At 51.8% G+C, this 16,034-nt stretch overlaps 6 protein-coding genes across 6 annotated transcripts; 4 read left to right on the top strand and 2 right to left on the bottom strand.

The window, feature by feature from the left end:
- The first annotated feature begins 291 nt into the window (after positions 1-291).
- Positions 292-1,735, top strand: COCSADRAFT_34528 (uncharacterized protein). Its single transcript, XM_007698446.1, has 4 exons — positions 292-463; positions 520-578; positions 630-697; positions 801-1,735. Exons 1-4 carry the CDS (start codon positions 374-376, stop codon positions 1,514-1,516), a joined length of 933 nt encoding a protein of 310 aa, XP_007696636.1. The 5' UTR covers positions 292-373; the 3' UTR covers positions 1,517-1,735.
- On the bottom strand, positions 1,726-2,553 carry COCSADRAFT_168913 (uncharacterized protein; the record flags this gene model as incomplete). Its single annotated transcript, XM_007699126.1, has 1 exon — positions 1,726-2,553. One exon carries the CDS (start codon positions 2,551-2,553, stop codon positions 1,726-1,728), a length of 828 nt encoding a protein of 275 aa, XP_007697316.1.
- A 463-nt stretch (positions 2,554-3,016) lies between these two features.
- COCSADRAFT_292734 (uncharacterized protein) lies at positions 3,017-4,370 on the top strand. The gene is made up of 2 exons (XM_007699125.1): positions 3,017-3,086; positions 3,156-4,370. The coding sequence occupies exon 2, from the start codon at positions 3,207-3,209 to the stop codon at positions 4,281-4,283; it is 1,077 nt and encodes a 358-aa protein (XP_007697315.1). The 5' UTR covers positions 3,017-3,086; positions 3,156-3,206; the 3' UTR covers positions 4,284-4,370.
- Positions 4,371-4,457: 87 nt separating this feature from the next.
- COCSADRAFT_24079 (uncharacterized protein) lies at positions 4,458-9,178 on the bottom strand (the record flags this gene model as incomplete). The annotated part of the gene is made up of 3 exons (XM_007698262.1): positions 4,458-7,459; positions 7,523-8,410; positions 8,461-9,178. 3 exons carry the CDS (start codon positions 9,176-9,178, stop codon positions 4,458-4,460), a joined length of 4,608 nt encoding a protein of 1,535 aa, XP_007696452.1.
- A 475-nt stretch (positions 9,179-9,653) lies between these two features.
- COCSADRAFT_83024 (uncharacterized protein) lies at positions 9,654-11,583 on the top strand (the record flags this gene model as incomplete). The annotated part of the gene is made up of 4 exons (XM_007699124.1): positions 9,654-9,711; positions 9,767-10,095; positions 10,148-10,656; positions 10,743-11,583. 4 exons carry the CDS (start codon positions 9,654-9,656, stop codon positions 11,581-11,583), a joined length of 1,737 nt encoding a protein of 578 aa, XP_007697314.1.
- A 2,155-nt stretch (positions 11,584-13,738) lies between these two features.
- COCSADRAFT_292666 (uncharacterized protein) lies at positions 13,739-15,864 on the top strand. The gene is made up of 2 exons (XM_007699123.1): positions 13,739-13,931; positions 13,989-15,864. The coding sequence occupies exons 1-2, from the start codon at positions 13,921-13,923 to the stop codon at positions 15,556-15,558; spliced, it is 1,581 nt and encodes a 526-aa protein (XP_007697313.1). The 5' UTR covers positions 13,739-13,920; the 3' UTR covers positions 15,559-15,864.
- The last annotated feature ends 170 nt before the right edge of the window (positions 15,865-16,034 follow it).

Here is a 16,034-nt window from a genome sequence, read left to right as displayed (position 1 = left end):
GCATGCACTACCATCGCCGCCTACCCTGCCTGCTCTTTCTCCCTCTCCCTCTCCCTCTCCCCCTCTGCATCGGCTCATTTTCCTTCCTGATATGCCTCTCTGTCCCGCTACAGCTGGTCTACGGCGCGCGACAAAGCGCCATGAGCCCAGATGCACTCTAAACGGGGCAGGAGCGTTGGGACCTGCACTCCCTCATTGGGCGAGCCCTGCCAGCGATGGTGACGGAAGGCGCGACCCATGTCGGTGGGTCGTAGCGTGGCCAAAGCGTAGATCACGCTAAAACTCTGGGCGCTATCCATTCTCCAACTTTTTTCTAGAGCCGCCTTCACCCCGTGAGCAGCGCAAACAGCAGCATCAACACTTGTGCACAACAATGGCCTCCGTATACAAGACGCTGTCCGGTGCGGACAAAGAGGAGAAGGACGTCGGGGTCAAGAGAAACAAGCAGCGCGTCCTCATTCTGGTATAGTATTTGTCTACGTAAAAAAAGAAAAAAAATCTCCTGCTAACAAAATCCAGAGTTCAAGAGGTGTAACTTTCCGGCACCGCCACTTGCTCCAGGATTTGTACTCTTTGATGTGAGTTAGAGTCTAATCCTGCTTCAGAAACTTCATGCTGATCCTGCAAAGGCCCCATAGCCGAAAAGAGGCCAAGCTTGATACCAAAACGAAGCTCTACCAGCTCAATGAACTAGCAGGTACGAATTTCTTCCCAAATACCAGTCTTTTCGCGATGAGAAATCTCGCAGGCTGCATTTCTAATATCCTCCATCCCATCTTGGCTTCGATTAACCTAGTTAGAACTCTACAACTGCAACAATGTCCTCTTCTTCGAGGCGCGCAAAGGCAAGGATCTTTACTGCTGGATGTCCAAGCCTCCCAATGGTCCCACCGTCAAGATGCATCTCCAAAACTTGCACACCATGGAAGAGCTCAACTTCATTGGCAACTGCCTCAAGGGATCCCGGCCAATTCTTTCTTTTGACGCCGCATTCGACAAGCAGGCCCATCTGCGTGTCATCAAGGAGCTCTTTACCCAAATTTTCGGCGTTCCCAAGACCAGCAGGAAAGTAAAGCCTTTTGTTGACCACGTCATGGGTTTCACCGTCACAGACGGCAAGATCTGGGTCCGCGTTTTCCAGATCAATGAGAGCGAGCCAGGCAAGAAGAAGGCTGCAGACGGCGAAGAGATGGAAGTCGACGAGCCTGCGCCCAAAAAGAAGGGAGGAAAGGGAGAACTCGACGTCAGCCTTGTGGAGATTGGCCCACGCTTCGTGCTCACACCCATTGTCATCCAGGAATCGAGTTTTGGAGGCCCCATCATCTACGAGAACAAGGAGTTCGTGTCGCCTAACCAGATCCGTTCCGACTTGAGGAAGTCCAAGGCCGGCAGGTTCAACAAGCGGACAGAGGCGCAGAGGGATGCTCTGCTCAAGCACCAGGAGCTGGGACTGACGTCGCACGGTGGTCGCAAAAGGGAGAAGGATCCGCTCAGCGACAATGTTCTATTTGCATAATTCGTTTGCAATATTTTTTGGAAGGCAAAAAAGTGGCGTTTACGGGATGCATCTTACATGGGGCTGGCGTCAATTTGTTGGGCTTGGCATGTGCCTGCATGTATAGCGATATACCCAATAGCTATCAACTCGTGGGTAGCTCGTCTTGAGCGACCGCTATACACGTCTCTGTACGTTCGTATATTGATTCTAGGGTGCATTACACTCAACTACACTGGCTGCAGTCTTTCCTTTGTCATGCTTTTTTCTAGTTCTTCCTTGTACTCATCGTTAACACCACTAACCACAGCGATACGAACCCCATACAACGCCCTGAACGGATTCAGTACAAGTTGTGTCTGTGAAATATTGCTCTTGTCTTGAACCCGATGCACCCTACCGCTTGGGAACTTGACGCGACTGATGGCACCATCGATCAAGTGCACCTGCAGCCGGTGCAGTTGCGGAACAGCAACCAACAGATCCACAAGCTCCCGTACTTTGCTGTGTATGCCGGCTGACAGCCCGCGCCCGCCATAATTGTACTTGATCATGCCCGTATAGTCATCGACCGACTCGATATTTACAACGTAGTTCCTGATGCGCAGGAGGTTCCGCTGGGAGAAATGGTCTAGGAATTGATATGTTTGATTCGGCGTCAGGTTATTCGCAGTCCGCCAGCGGTACCGAAAGTTGATTGCACTAAAAGTCACATCGATCACGAACGTACTGTCGCCATAGAGTATGTCTGCCGCCTCTTCGTGCACCTGTCGCGACACGGCTAGAAGGGCGGTGCATCCACGCCGCCAGACAATGACGTTGCCTGTTTCACGGTCCGTCCGCGGCAGTGTCCGTTGCATACGCCAGCACCCATCGCCATTCTGCCGGACGAAAGTCAGATTATACTCGGACTTTGGGGGTGGGTCAATGGAGCGCTGCAAACACACATCGAGGGTTGTCGTGTGGGGGAGGACGAGACTGTATATCGCGCGTCGGAGCTCGATTGGGAGGCGGAACAGAGCTGGTGGATACGGAGATGCGGCATTCCAGTTCTGCATTGTTTCTTCGGGTACTGCCAGACTCCAGACTTGCAGACGTGGACGACGACGCGGTTTGCGATTCGGAGAGCGACATATCTCGCGGACGTTGACGCCATCGGCTTATCCTCCGCCCCTCGACACCGATTGGTCCCCACAATCCAGATTGGCTCCACTTGGCGCCATCTATCAACTTTATGGCTACGTCGTGACGATGACTCCTGATTGTCCTTTCAACCACCAACAATGTCAATGGCCTTTGGAAACGGCTCGTCGGAGTCTGCCATCGTTTGCACTATGTCCTCACAACATGTCAATGCGTTTTCTATCTATAGCCCCAAAGGAGGGGTCCTATCTATCTGAACTACGAGTCACGCGTCGGTGTAGAAGCAACATAGCTACGCGCCGATTGACTGATACATTACACAGCACGCTTGCGGCTGGAACACAGTGAAGAGAAGAAGAGACTGAATATCTGGGTCAATCTTTTAGAAAGAGATACGGATCAGTACCAAAGAAGGGATAGATATACATATCAACGTGACAGTTAACGTGTGAGTAATATACATGCTACTGAAGATACATAATCTGGGCCAGGTAGTTTTTGATGCTAACTTTTCAAGTCACAAGAAAAGAACAACCCATTTATCGGACGCTGTGCATCCACCACCAAAATGTTATTCGAAGACCTTGCCACAGAGCTCGTGGTACAGGTGTTTTTATCCTGCACCTCAGTCACCGATGTAACAGCCCTATCTTCTACCTGCAAACGTTTCCGCAACATCTATTCGTCCTCGCAAAAACTTGCCATCCTTGAATCCGCCGCCGAAGCACAATTCGGACCCCTCCATGACCTCACCCAGCTCCTCACCCACAACGCCAGCCAACCAGCCCACATCTTCCGCTCCGTTCCCTTCTCGCTCGCCCTCCTCACCCAAATTGTAACGTACGGCCGCGTAGCAGAAAAATGGTGCGAAATCTACCCCTTCAAAAAATGGAAACACAATTTCGAAAGCCGCCGCCTTTTAACACCCAACGAGCGCTATAGCCTTCGAAGAGCAATCTACCGCATCTGGCTCTACTCCTGCGCCTTCCACAACCCCGCTCACCCCCGCGAACTCCGCGCCACACGCCTCATCCTCCTCAAGCGCGCTGCCCTCCTGCACAACTGGTCCACGTGTGACCTCGCGGAGATTGCAGACATCCACAACGTCATACGCGAAGTCGTACAATCGAATATCTGTCCTTCCAACGGCACCATCGCTCGCAAATTCAAAAAGAGACACCCGGGAAATGAACATGGCCTTCTTTTCAACATTCATCTCAACTACCCGCCTACTGCCCCTCAAGCTTATAATCCGTTTACCACCTCAAACCCACTTTCCACTCATTTCAACAACACGAATACGTACACGTCTCGTTTCGCAGCAACAAAGTACTCGTTGAGTCCCTCGCACGAGGTCGGTGCTGAGGGCTGGGGCGACGATATTCCGCACTACTACGTTGTCGAGGATTACCTCAAGTTGGATCCTGCGCAGATTCTGTATCTCAAGGAGAATGCGCCGCTGAAAGGTATGGTCGAGAACTATGTGCGCAGTTTGTGTCACGAGTATGACTGGTTTTCGAATAACGGTGAGACGTGGGTGCAGACGCTTGAGTTTGTGCTGGATGAGCGCGGGGAGGATGTGGGTGAGTTTATGGATGCGATTGCGGAGGGGGAGTTGGGGGTGGCTGTTGCTGAGGTGGTGTAGATTGAGAGAAAATGGTGTATGTAGGTGTAGTATTGCTGATATGGATATACGTTGCAATTCACACTCGAATACCACGTCTTTTCCTCCTCATCCATGACCCAAATCTTGCAGAGTGAAAAATCCCCTACAAAGAAAAAGGAAAATCAACATCCCAAATCCTTGCCCCCTCCAACCTTATCCTCCACTCGCCTCCCCCTCACCCCTCAGCACAGGCACCAGCTTATCTTCATATCCCGACACAACCCACGTATTCTCATCAACCGTAGTATGCACCAAGCCCTTCAGGGCAAGTCGATCTAGATACTTGCGCACCATGTCGACATCAAGGCGAAGTGTAGCCGCGATATTGACAACGTTCTGCCCGATATATGACGTAGGTCGTGAATGTAAGTCTTCGGTAAGATACTCCAGAATACGAGTGGAAAAGTAGTCGTCATCGTCTATGGAGTCTTCATCGCCTACGTAGTCCGCATAGTCTCCATAGGTTTCATCGTATATATAGTCGTTGTTGTCTTTGTCGTCTTCGTCCGAAAGAGTTGCATCAGGTACAGTTTTGGTTGAGGGTACAGAATCCCCATGTGCATCTTGTTCACGAGCCTGGCAAGCTGCTTGCTCTAGGGCAGCTGCTAGGGTTGCTGCATCAGCGTTGTTTTGGCATTCGAAGAATAGCATGAAGGGCCTGTCTGGGGGTGTATCGCGTTTGCGGATATCTTTTACTATCACCTCGCTTTGGTCGTGGTGTACGTCAGTAGTGGGTATCAGGTTGAATGAATATTCGAATGAGCTGTTTTGAGAACCCATGTCGGGATGCTTGGTCTTGCGACTGATTTTGCGTATGTTATTGTGGTTGGTCTTGCGGTCAATGTGGACCGAGCTTCCGGACACAAGGACCACGCAAGAGTTGTGGATGAGTTGTGGTTTACTTGTTGTAAATTCTGTGAAAGCCACCTTGGCTTCTGCTGTTATGGTGGCTTCATGTGCAGGTGCGGGCCGAGACTCTTCCTTTGAGGCAATGGATTGAGAATCGTCTTTGGCGACAGTCGAACCAAACGAGGGATTCATCGCCAGCCCCAGAGACCGGGCTCCCGACTGTTTCGAGGCAGTCTCCTCAGCTGGTGGGAAATAATTCGGCAAAACGTTCTTGTAGATGGCCTCGTCAGTGGCCGAATATACGATGAATATTATCTTTTCCAGTCCACCCGGCTCTTTTGACTGGAGAAAACGCCTGACCTCTTCGATGGCAAGCGAAGCGCAATCACGGCGCGGAAAGCCTAACGTACCCGTCCCAATACAGGGTATTGCAACGGATTTGGCTTTCAGATGTGTAGCGGTATGCAGAATTCCGCGGTAGATGTTGCGTAGCACATTTTTGCTGTCTTTTCTGTACACATCAGGCGGGATGACATGTAAAATGTTCTTGGCTGGTAAGAGGTATCCTGGAGTCGTTTTAACATCACCTTTCTGACACACGCCGAATTTCTGAACTTCTTCTTGCAATTCTGGTCCGCCCTTTTTGAAGACAAGGCGATCCAGAGTTCCCATGCCTAGAAAAGATGTGTCGGTGGAGTTGACTATAACATCGACTTCGAGCTTTGTCATGTCCTCTCTTGCCAAACACACTATGTCGTTGAAGGTGGCAGATGAGTGTGCCATAGTACTCTTTGGTTTAATGATAGCATGCTGATACAGCTTCGTTACAGTTAAAATTTGATGCAGTTTGACCAAGTCCCGGCTACTAGAGGGAGTTGGTGTAGAGTGCTCGACAGACGCCAGATTATCCGGCTGATCGGGAGCATCTCCAGTATCTTGTGTGCGCGCTTTTGCCCTATATCCTTCTAGTGTTGGGCGCATTTGGGCCAGATCCAGATCATTCTGTTCCTGTGCCATGACACTATCCAGAATGGTAGTGAAGGAGCAACAGTTTAGTAGAAACTCCTTGAGGTTGGATCCATACCTCCCATTCATACCCCAATCAGTGATTTTCAGGATTTGCTGATAATTTGACACAGTATCTTGTACTTCTTTCGCTGTTTCAGTCATTCCTGAGATGCTGATACACAAAGTCGAGAGAACAGAGCAGAGCAGACCGATATCTTTTGAATGTTTCTCCAGCGTTCTGGGTCCCAATAACTCATTGTGAATCGAAGTTAGTGCGAGATCAGTCTCATCGAGAAGATCAAGGTATCCGATTTCGATCTCTGGTAGGATCTGGCTGAAATCACGGCGGAGCGCAGCAGTCGTCTTTCGTAGTTGCGCCTGTGTGTTTATCACCTGAGTAACCATTACCGCGTTATTTGCAGACTGGTCCGAACTTCTTGCCACGTCTGAAATTCTTGCCACGTCTAGATCACCATGTGTTGGTGGGAAATACACAGGGAAGAAATCCTTGTAAGCTTGCTCGTCCACAGCGGATTTCGCACAAAAGATGATGCGTTCAAACCGGCTTTCAGAGCGCGCATCCAAGTCCTCGCGAACTGCTTGAAGTGCTATACGTGCAGCTTGGCGTGGACCAAGGCCAGAGCCTCTAGTGCCCAGGCAAGGAAAGGCCACCGTTCGGACTTGAAGGTCAGCCGCTGCCTTCAAGGAATTGCGATAGCAATCGGCAAGAGTAATTAACTGGGCCATGACGTCCCCTCCGAAAGACGTCGGTACTACAGCATGAATAACCCATAACGAAGGGAGGTTGTGTCCGTGAGTTATCTCGACTTGGCCGAACTTGATTTGGGGTTTCGAGCTTGCCTCTTGTACAAGATTTGGGCCACCTGCTTCCATTATAGTGTAGTGCAACGAGCCCCGGGGTGGTGAGTATTTCAGGTCGACAGTGACGTTGTTGACAATGGCATCTACCTCCATCCTTGTCAGATCGTAGTTACAGAAAGAAATCATGCGATTGTAGGAATCGTTTGGTGCGTAGCTCTGGTCTAATTGTAACAGTCTTCGTGAACGGTATAATGACCGTAGTGTGGGAATGTCCTTCGTTTGAAGGATCGGCTGTTTTTCTGACCCATGAATGACGTCTAGATGATATGAGCTTTTTGGGTTATTCAGCTGATTTGATATCACGTCTAGTATGTTTTTGTTTGCATCAGGAAGTTGTCGTAAGTTCTCGGCAGATAGAAGATCGCGGCTGGGATCAACCTCCTGAATAGACTCAGACAGGTCAAACTGCAGGGTAGCTGTTGAACATGTCAGTTGGCGTCGTACATATGTTTCACGCTCGTGTATGTTGATGAACTTACGATGAGCGTTTTCTTTGCTCTTTTTTTGCCCGTTACTCATGTTGGTAGATATAGAACTAAAAGAAGATCTAGATGTACCACCGGGGCTCGGGATGCCACTGGCGCCATCTGAGTCGTCTTCCATACTATGAGGCAGAGCAAAAGTTGCGATTCTCTCCAGATGATTCGCGATGTGGCTTTGCAAGTCGCCTATCTCTTTGGCATCCGTGGATGCGCGGCATATAGGACATCTTTCTCGCAAGTCTACTGTAGTAGCCTCACCAACCTTAGCAATGGTCACCAGCTGGCTCTCTGGAAAGCTATCAAGATGCATTTGCCGAAGGTGATCTTCCAAGCCCAGCTGAGAATGGAAAACTGCAGCCGGATGCTCCGGACATCTCCACACTTTGCGGTGGCTTGCTTCGTGCTCGGCCCACTCTCTACGACTTCGGAACAGTTGATTCGAGCTTTCACAGTCCTGGTATGTACAGCTATACGGCTGTAAGTCTTGAAGCAGATGCGTTCTCCAGGCTCTCCCTTTTCCGTATCTTGCAGGGCAAACGATCCAACAATAGGGACATTCGAATTCTTTGTCACCATCGGCCGATTTTGGTGGCGGAGGAAGGTCGATGCCTTTTCCATGTACGTCTTTCACCGTTATGGCGTAGCTTGTTACAGATTTGGTGTCTACTATATCGTCCAAGGATTGGTGAAGCTGCGTTACCTCTGTCCCTGAGAGCATCGTCTTACCAGTCTTCTGGCTTGACACTTCTCTCAGGGCTGCAACTATGGGTACCGGATGTGCTTGTGGGATTTCGTCAGAGGCTGCCGCAGGTCTCTCGAATGGCGCTGTAACATGGGGTTCTTGCCCCTCGTCGGACATTGTAGAGGCACTCAATTTATCACGATCTGAACAGTTAGTTAGCTTCAGTTCGATGGATGCATTCTCAAGGACTTACGTCGTTTCCAGTACTTGAAGTGTCGCCTCCGAAGTGTAACAGATGCGCTCAACCGCTTGATCAGAAAGTCTTGATCTTCTTGCGCATCGTTGGCTACGTACGGTTGACGCAGATGCGACACCAACTCCTGGACATGCTTGAGGTCTTGCGCAGCATACATATCAAAGATGTCGATTCCCGTCTCTGGATCCTTCTGTGTGTAAGAGGATGCTTTGAGAGACCTTGAGCGTAGACCAGGAGTTCTGATGCGGACGCTAAGTTTGTAGAGGTTGTCGATAATGTCGACGATTTCCCGAAAGCGCATTTTCAATTCAGTTCTAGGTTCATCGCTGCTGCTATCATCATCGTCTTCTTCCGCACTGAAGAAGCCATCGTCATCGTCATCTTCAGTCATATCTGGGCGGGCCTGCTCTTCGTAAGGCAGGCGAGCCCCAGATGCCACTGCATAAGCTTCATTGACATTGGTTTCAAGCTCCCTAAGAAGCTTTAGCGTGTTGGTATTGGATACTGGTGAGTCTCGCAGCCTGTAGTCAAGCGAGCTGTGCCCTTTCTGCAGAGCGCCGAGGTTTCCAGCCCAGACACGAAACCTCCCGATTTCGTCTTCAAGTGCCTCTTCGTCGATTGCATGTGTCCATTTCCGGTCGCTGTTTTTGAGTGCAGTGGTCAGATTCTGGAAAGCGCGAACATTGGAGGCTGTTGCTAGTCTTAAGGAGGACATGACAAGCAATTAGCATGTTGGGGAAGGAGAGAACTAGGACTGGGATCCTCAGGGCAATTTGGTTTTTTGGGGTGTCGATGGCTCTCAACTTTATGCGTCTTCGATGAAGGTCGATGTGATGGTTTATTCGTACCGCCAAATGCTGGTGCCTCAATCGATATGGGGGGGGGGGGGGGCTCGCGATGCTACTAGAGTTTTTGTAGTTTGGTGGGGGCGCAGCTGAGGCTGTGTTTCGCAGGCAGCCGTTGTGTTCGTCTGTCACCTCTCTGCTCACAAATAACCCAGAGTTCTGTATAACATCCAGATAATCCTATAGAATCATAGTCACCGACTTTGGTCATTCAAGGTGGCCAGCGTATGTCACAGGCACGTGCTTCGACAGTAGTAAGCACCAGGCCCCACTTGTTCCTTCTCCCCCCGCGCGCCAATGACCCGCGAAGCCTCCTCTTGTTAGATACTATAGAGAAGCGCTGCAATGAGCGGCGTAGAGGTAGCTGGCCTTGTCCTTGGCTGTCTACCATTGATCATACAAGGTACGCAAAAGTCGAGTTGTGAGTGAGGGGTAACAACGAGCTCACAGCAGACTAGCAATTGAAAGCTACAATGAAGGGCTAGATCCAATTAAAGGCTTCTTTGGAAGGGATAAGGAGCTCCCTATTTTTATAAGAAAGCTGAGGGCTCAATATGATCACTACGATCAGACGATCCAGCTTCTCTTCGGATCCATCACGTCGGATGTTGAGTTTGCTTTAATGATGACTGACCCTGGGTCGTCGCAAGAACTTTGGAAAAGTAAAGAGGAGGCACTTCAAGACAAGTTGCAGACTACGTACAAGTCGTATCAGAGGACAGTATTCGAGATTGAAAAGATAACAAAGAAGATTGCAAGCAAGCTAGATCTGGACCGCGCAGCAGAGGTAAAGACCGGAAAGTAGTACGATGCTCGAATTGTGCTTATGTAAATCTTAGATTACACGAAATGATCTAGAGGCACTGTTGGCCGCAAACCCCAAGAAGGCCAACGACAAGTTTGAGATTAGAAAGCGTGTCCGTTTTGGCATGAACAAGAAGACGGTCAAGGCGCTCCTGGAAGAATTGGATGAATGCAACAAAAGCCTCGAGAGGTTCACAGAAAAGAGCGAGAAGATAGAGACATACCACCGAGCGACGAAGCCTTCGTATGCCTCGCGGCTGCAAAGACTACAGCAGTATGCCAAGACGTTACACGAGTCGCTGAGTGTATGCTGGTCGTGCTCATGCAAGTCATCGCATCGGACAAGCCTCCAGTTGGAGCTTCGGGAAGATGTCTTTGCTCCGAAATCGCAGAAGCAAATCGACACTCAGAAAACAAGCTTTAGTGTTGCTTTTTCAACCATGACCTCTGACGGAAGCGGTGTGCCGTGGCTAGTCCAGACTGCAGAGATACGCGTGGAAGAGGAGGAGGAATGTCTCGTTCCCATAGCATCTCACAAACCAAGGTATGTATGAAGACGACGGAGACGTTTCCAATGGCAACGATGCATGCGTGCGCGCTAGCCATGAGATTAAGAGCTAACAGTGGTAGGATGACGAAGAGCGTCAGCTTCGGAACCCCTCCGCCATACGCAGTAAGCGACCCTACCAAAAAATCCTTTGGTCCACACCAAGAGGTGAAGGACTTGTGTGCATCTATTCAACAACTACACAAAAACGCTTCGAGAATCGGCTTTTCGTTGGATAGCAAAAGCAAGTTACGGGGCGCTTACCCATTGGATACAGCAGAAACATACATGCCTACCGTGGAACTGGTATCTCTAGAGGATCTGCTTCGACAGCCACCAGTCATCAACGGCAGACGCTCGAAGCTGAGCATGAGGGACAGGTATAGCCTAGCGTTGACACTAGCGTCTAATGTCTTGTATTTGAACTCGACGCCGTGGTTGGCCAACGAGTGGGCAGCTCGGGATATTATGTTTCACCGAACGTCGAATACTGCACAACCGATAAACATTGAGCGCCCATATCTAGCGCCCGCGGTTGTTGAGGCGGCCAATGGCACGGCGAGAAACATGCAGGCAGGCGGCTTCAGGAACACTGTGCTGATTGCTCTGGCCGTGGCTCTCCTGGAGCTGTACTTTGGGGTGACTGCTGAAAAGTATCAAGAGTACGAGACAGAAGACGAGGTGGGTGATTTGTCAAAGCAGCCGGGGCCGTGGAAGCTCTGGGCACTGGCGCGTAACTGGACCTCCAACGAGTCTGGGAATCTGTCTGCTGCTTTCCAGAACGCAATTCGGCATTGCATAACAGGGTCCAGTGATCCTTGCGCCAGTCTCGAGGATGCCGAGTGTCTCCAGGCAGCGGTGGAAAACATTGTTCTGCCACTGCAGGAGGAGCTCCACCAGTTCCTGGGCAAGGCGACAAGGTGAATAGAGCAGCGTAGTATAGCTTCAGTGCCGGGTCGGAACGGCAGCCGCTTACTCAACGCACATCACCTCGTATTCGATCCACCCCGCGCGCGGTTGGGATCTGACTCTGGGGTAAAACGAGACTCGCTACTCTTAGTGCGGCAGATGTTGTTGGAACGTCATGACTGAGGGGTTTGTGTAATTGTTAGGCTAAAATACTAGTTTGGTTGCGGATGGCGGCAAGGCGAGCAAGGCGCCATGGCAACAAGCGCACCTCACGGGAGGGCAGCGTGGCAAGTTTGGTATTGTAGAGTGAGAGGATGGCTTATCGGAGACGGCCACAGGCGGGTTGGAGGATTTGGAGAGTTTGGCGGGCACAGCATGGGCCATGTCTTGCACCTGCCACATGGGTAAAGTGTAGTCAGTGTACCTAGGTAGGTGTAGGGACATACAAAGATCCGGTTGGTTGGATATGTCGTGGGAGGGAGAGGCGTGTGATTGAAAGAGGTGCGACAAGAAGCTTTGCGTGGGCAGTGGGGCGTAAGCATGTGGAGACGATTGATGATTGTGACATTGCGGGGGTGTCTGTTATCTATCTGACATTATCCACTGCCACTGCGCACTCGACATGGTCGCTCGACCTGGCAGCAGAGGTGCGCATGTATGTGTGTGTGTCCCAGGATGGATGAGCACAGGCGATTTAGGACAACGTCATGGGCCATGGATGACCATGGAGGAGAAAGACAATTTAGCTGGGCCCCTAATGGAAATTTCAATGGGCATTGAAGATCTAGCGCACCGCCAGTGCACGGCTTGCATGAAGCGGGATAAGGCGTGCGCTGCATTGCAATGAGGATTCCAGGTTGATTAGCTTTGTTATGCTGAGCAGGCATGCGTGCCAAACAGGGCGCACGTAAGACGGGGTTCGTCGTGGACGTGGATGTGAGAGGCTGCCATTGGTGCCGGCGCGGCGGATAGTTTGATATAAATTTTTTTTCTTTCTTGCAAGCGCAACGCAACTGGTCTGTGGCGATGGCGGTGAAAATGCCCCGATGGGACGATTACTACTCGAGTACGTAGCTACTAGGGCGATAGTTGGCAAGCAAGCAGCAGGTTATGTTGTACACCGCCTAGGGCAGCGGGCCAATATGCAGCTTGCGACCGGGTTGCGACCGGGGGGAGGGGGGCGCAGGTGGGACAAGGAGCTAGAAGCGAGTGGCTTCGGCAAAGGCTCTTGTTGGCGCGCGCGCGACAGGGCACCGACATTGCTGAAACAAGGACTACACGTACGGTCGGACGAACGATGCGGAGAGCGGGAGGGATTAGCCACGGTGAAGGGCTGCTAACAAGGGACGAAGGGCGGGTGGTGTGAAAAGGAGTAGGCAAGTATGCACGCAGCCTCTTGGGCAGAAGGGGTGGGTGTACGCGTGTGTGGTATGTGTGTAGTGTGTAGTGTGTAGTGTGTGGCTGCGGCAATCGGGTTGCGGCAGCGCTCGCTCTATTAATGGAAATAACAGACATGTCGGGACAATTTTTCCAACGTCGGTCGGCGGTTTGGTAGAGACGGAAGCAGAAGCAGAAGCAGAAGCAGACAGGGCTTGGCTTGGTACATGTGCGGCTATGTACTGTAATGTAATGTACACATCTACTGGCTGGTATATGTAGAGTACATGTATCCAAACTATGTATGTATGGGCCTGTATGCAGCGGGTATGTACACCACGCCACTATAGCATAGCATGCATGCATGCATGCATGCACGCTACATGACGACAAGATTGGCAGACAACCAACTGCTGCTGCTGCTGCCGCCGCCACCACTACCACTGCCGCAACAACATTAACAACAATAACAACAACATTTATCAACAACCATAACAACGCCGCTGCATCCTTTCGATCCATCCATCGATCCATCCATCAATCAATCCATCCATCCACCCTCCCCCACGCCCCCCTTTCTGCTCCTCCGCCCCGACATTGCTGCGGCTAGTGGGTTTGAAGCGGCGGCCAGAATTGCGCACTCAACGCCCGCCAGACAGCCCAGGACCATCCTGGTCGAGCCTGGTCTTGGCACACCGGCACCCCTTAACGTCACCTTCGATTCCGTTTTCTCGACTCCCAATTCAAGCTCCTGCCAACCCTTACCCTTTGGCACGCCTTTTCACACGACACTCGTTCACTCAAGGGAAACACGCCCGCCAGCCCACCAGCGCAGAGCGCACCCGTCCGCTCCTTTGCTGCTGCTGAGCCTGCCCGACCACTACCGCACTTATACTCTCCCGCTCCCGCTGCCGTTCTCTGTCTTTCTCCCTCCCTCCCTTTCACACGCATCCACCACATATCCACCCACTCACCATGGCACAACAGTACGGCCCCCTTCCCTGCCGCCCGCCCCCAAGCCCACATGGCTAACACAACCCTAGAATCACGTCGTCCTTGAAGGACTTCTGGCACACAATGACTTCGTATGACCGACATGCCTCACACGACTCGCCCTATCGGACCGGCCGCCACATCCCCATCCCCCAGAGCCGCCATGCCGCCCTCACCTCCATCACCGCCAGCGGCGCAGAGTCCCGCACCGACCTCGACTCGCCCTACCAGCACGACGAGCTCGCTACCAGCAATGGCTTCATCGGCTCTCCCAAGGGCCCAATGTCCCCCAGCTCCCCCTACTCGCCTGGCATGCGTAGCTCCCTCAGCCGCCAGGCCACATTGGACTCGGACAGCTTCGACAAGGGCGCCAATGGCCAGATCCAAATGCAGGACTTCAACGAAGGCCTGCCTCCCCCACCGCCTGTCTCCCACTCGTGGAGGCGCATTGACCGCTGGGTCGAGGACAACTTCCAGGAGCTATTTGACAACATGTGCGAAGGATGCACATCCAACGACGTCAACGAGCTAGAGCACGAACTTGACGCTACCCTCCCCATGGACGTGCGCGAGTCTCTTCAAATCCACGATGGCCAGGAGCGTGGCGGTCTCCCCACCGGTGTCTTTTTCGGCCTCATGCTGCTCGATTGCGAGGAGATTGTCATGGAGTGGAGGAACTGGCGCAAGGTCGCCGACGAGTACCTGACTACAAAGGTCGACTACTCGACACCCCAAATCCCTGTCAAGGCCTTTGCCGGCTCGTCCACCACACCGCCCGTCGCCCAAGTGCAGAGCACCACAAACCCTCTATGGCGACAAGACCTGCTCGCTCGCCAAGACTCGCAACCGCCAAACGCTATACAAAAGGCCTACGCCCATCCTGCCTGGATTCCTCTTGCCCGCGACTGGGGAGGCAACTACCTCGCCGTCGACCTCGCCCCTGGCCCCAATGGTACATGGGGACAAATCATCATCTTTGGCCGCGACTACGACCGTAAATACGTCGTTGCACGCTCATGGGGCGCACTTTTGGCCATGGTAGCAGATGATTTTGCTTCCAAGGACGTGCACCTGGACGAAGAAACCAGTGAGTTGAAGCTCTTGATCTTCAAGCGCCAGAACGTCGAGCCACCCTATCTCGAGGTTCTCCGCTGGCGGTGTGATCAAAAGTACGGCCGCCGACCACCTAACAAAAAACGCCCAACAAGCGGTCTGCGCGTCAACCCAAACGCCCCGGGCATGGTCGTTCCTAGCAGCACAGCGAGCAGCCCCTACCACAGCCCCGTAATTGGCCCTGAAGATCGCGGTCGCAGCCCTCACCGTCTTTCGAAGCCGCCAAAAGGTGTCAGTCCACGCGGTAAACTCTCCAGCCCCTTGGCCCGTGTGGCCGAGGAACACCCCCAACCGGTCCGTGTGAATACAAATCTCGACTCCAAGGCTAGCGTCCCCACTGAGAACCTCATTTCCGTCGATACTCCGAGACCGAGTGACGAGCTCTCTCAACCTCGCAACAGCCTAGGCAGCGACAAAGAGAACAAGGACACAAAGAGGACATCTTCATCATTAAAGAGTCCCACTGCTGTCGCAGAACCAGAAGGGCTGAAGAATGTCGAGATATAACAATCTCGCAGCAATCGATTCTCTCTTCAAACCATACTTCCCATTGACGATCTACTATTAGAAAGAACCGGCTGGATACCTGGCAGTCCAATACACATGACAGGAGTGCAGGCGTAGCATGGAGTACGATTCATCGCAATTTTGACTTGTGATGACTGCTCGGCGTATTGACAACATTTCCCATTCTCCAAATCAAACGGCGTTTTTTTCCCAACAATGCAAATCTACTGTTTTTTTCTTCTTCTTCTCTTTTACTTCTCTTCCCAGCACACACGGCCGCACCCGAACGTCTTGGGGGAGATCATTTCCCGCAATCTCGCAGACCTTTTGTCCACTGGCTGTTACCAAACGTAGACAACACAAGCCGTAAACCAGCACCACCAAAGCATGCCCCGTTAATCCTGCTCCTTAGCAACCCGCACATTACTGCTTTGGGCTTCAACTTCTCATCTGCGCACACCAAACTTGTAACAACA

This window comes from Bipolaris sorokiniana (assembly GCF_000338995.1).
Source record: "Bipolaris sorokiniana ND90Pr unplaced genomic scaffold COCSAscaffold_3, whole genome shotgun sequence".
Classification (NCBI taxonomy): domain Eukaryota; kingdom Fungi; phylum Ascomycota; class Dothideomycetes; order Pleosporales; family Pleosporaceae; genus Bipolaris; species Bipolaris sorokiniana.
The sequence above is the reverse complement of the archived record's forward strand: the minus strand, read 5'-3'. Positions and strand labels throughout refer to the sequence as shown.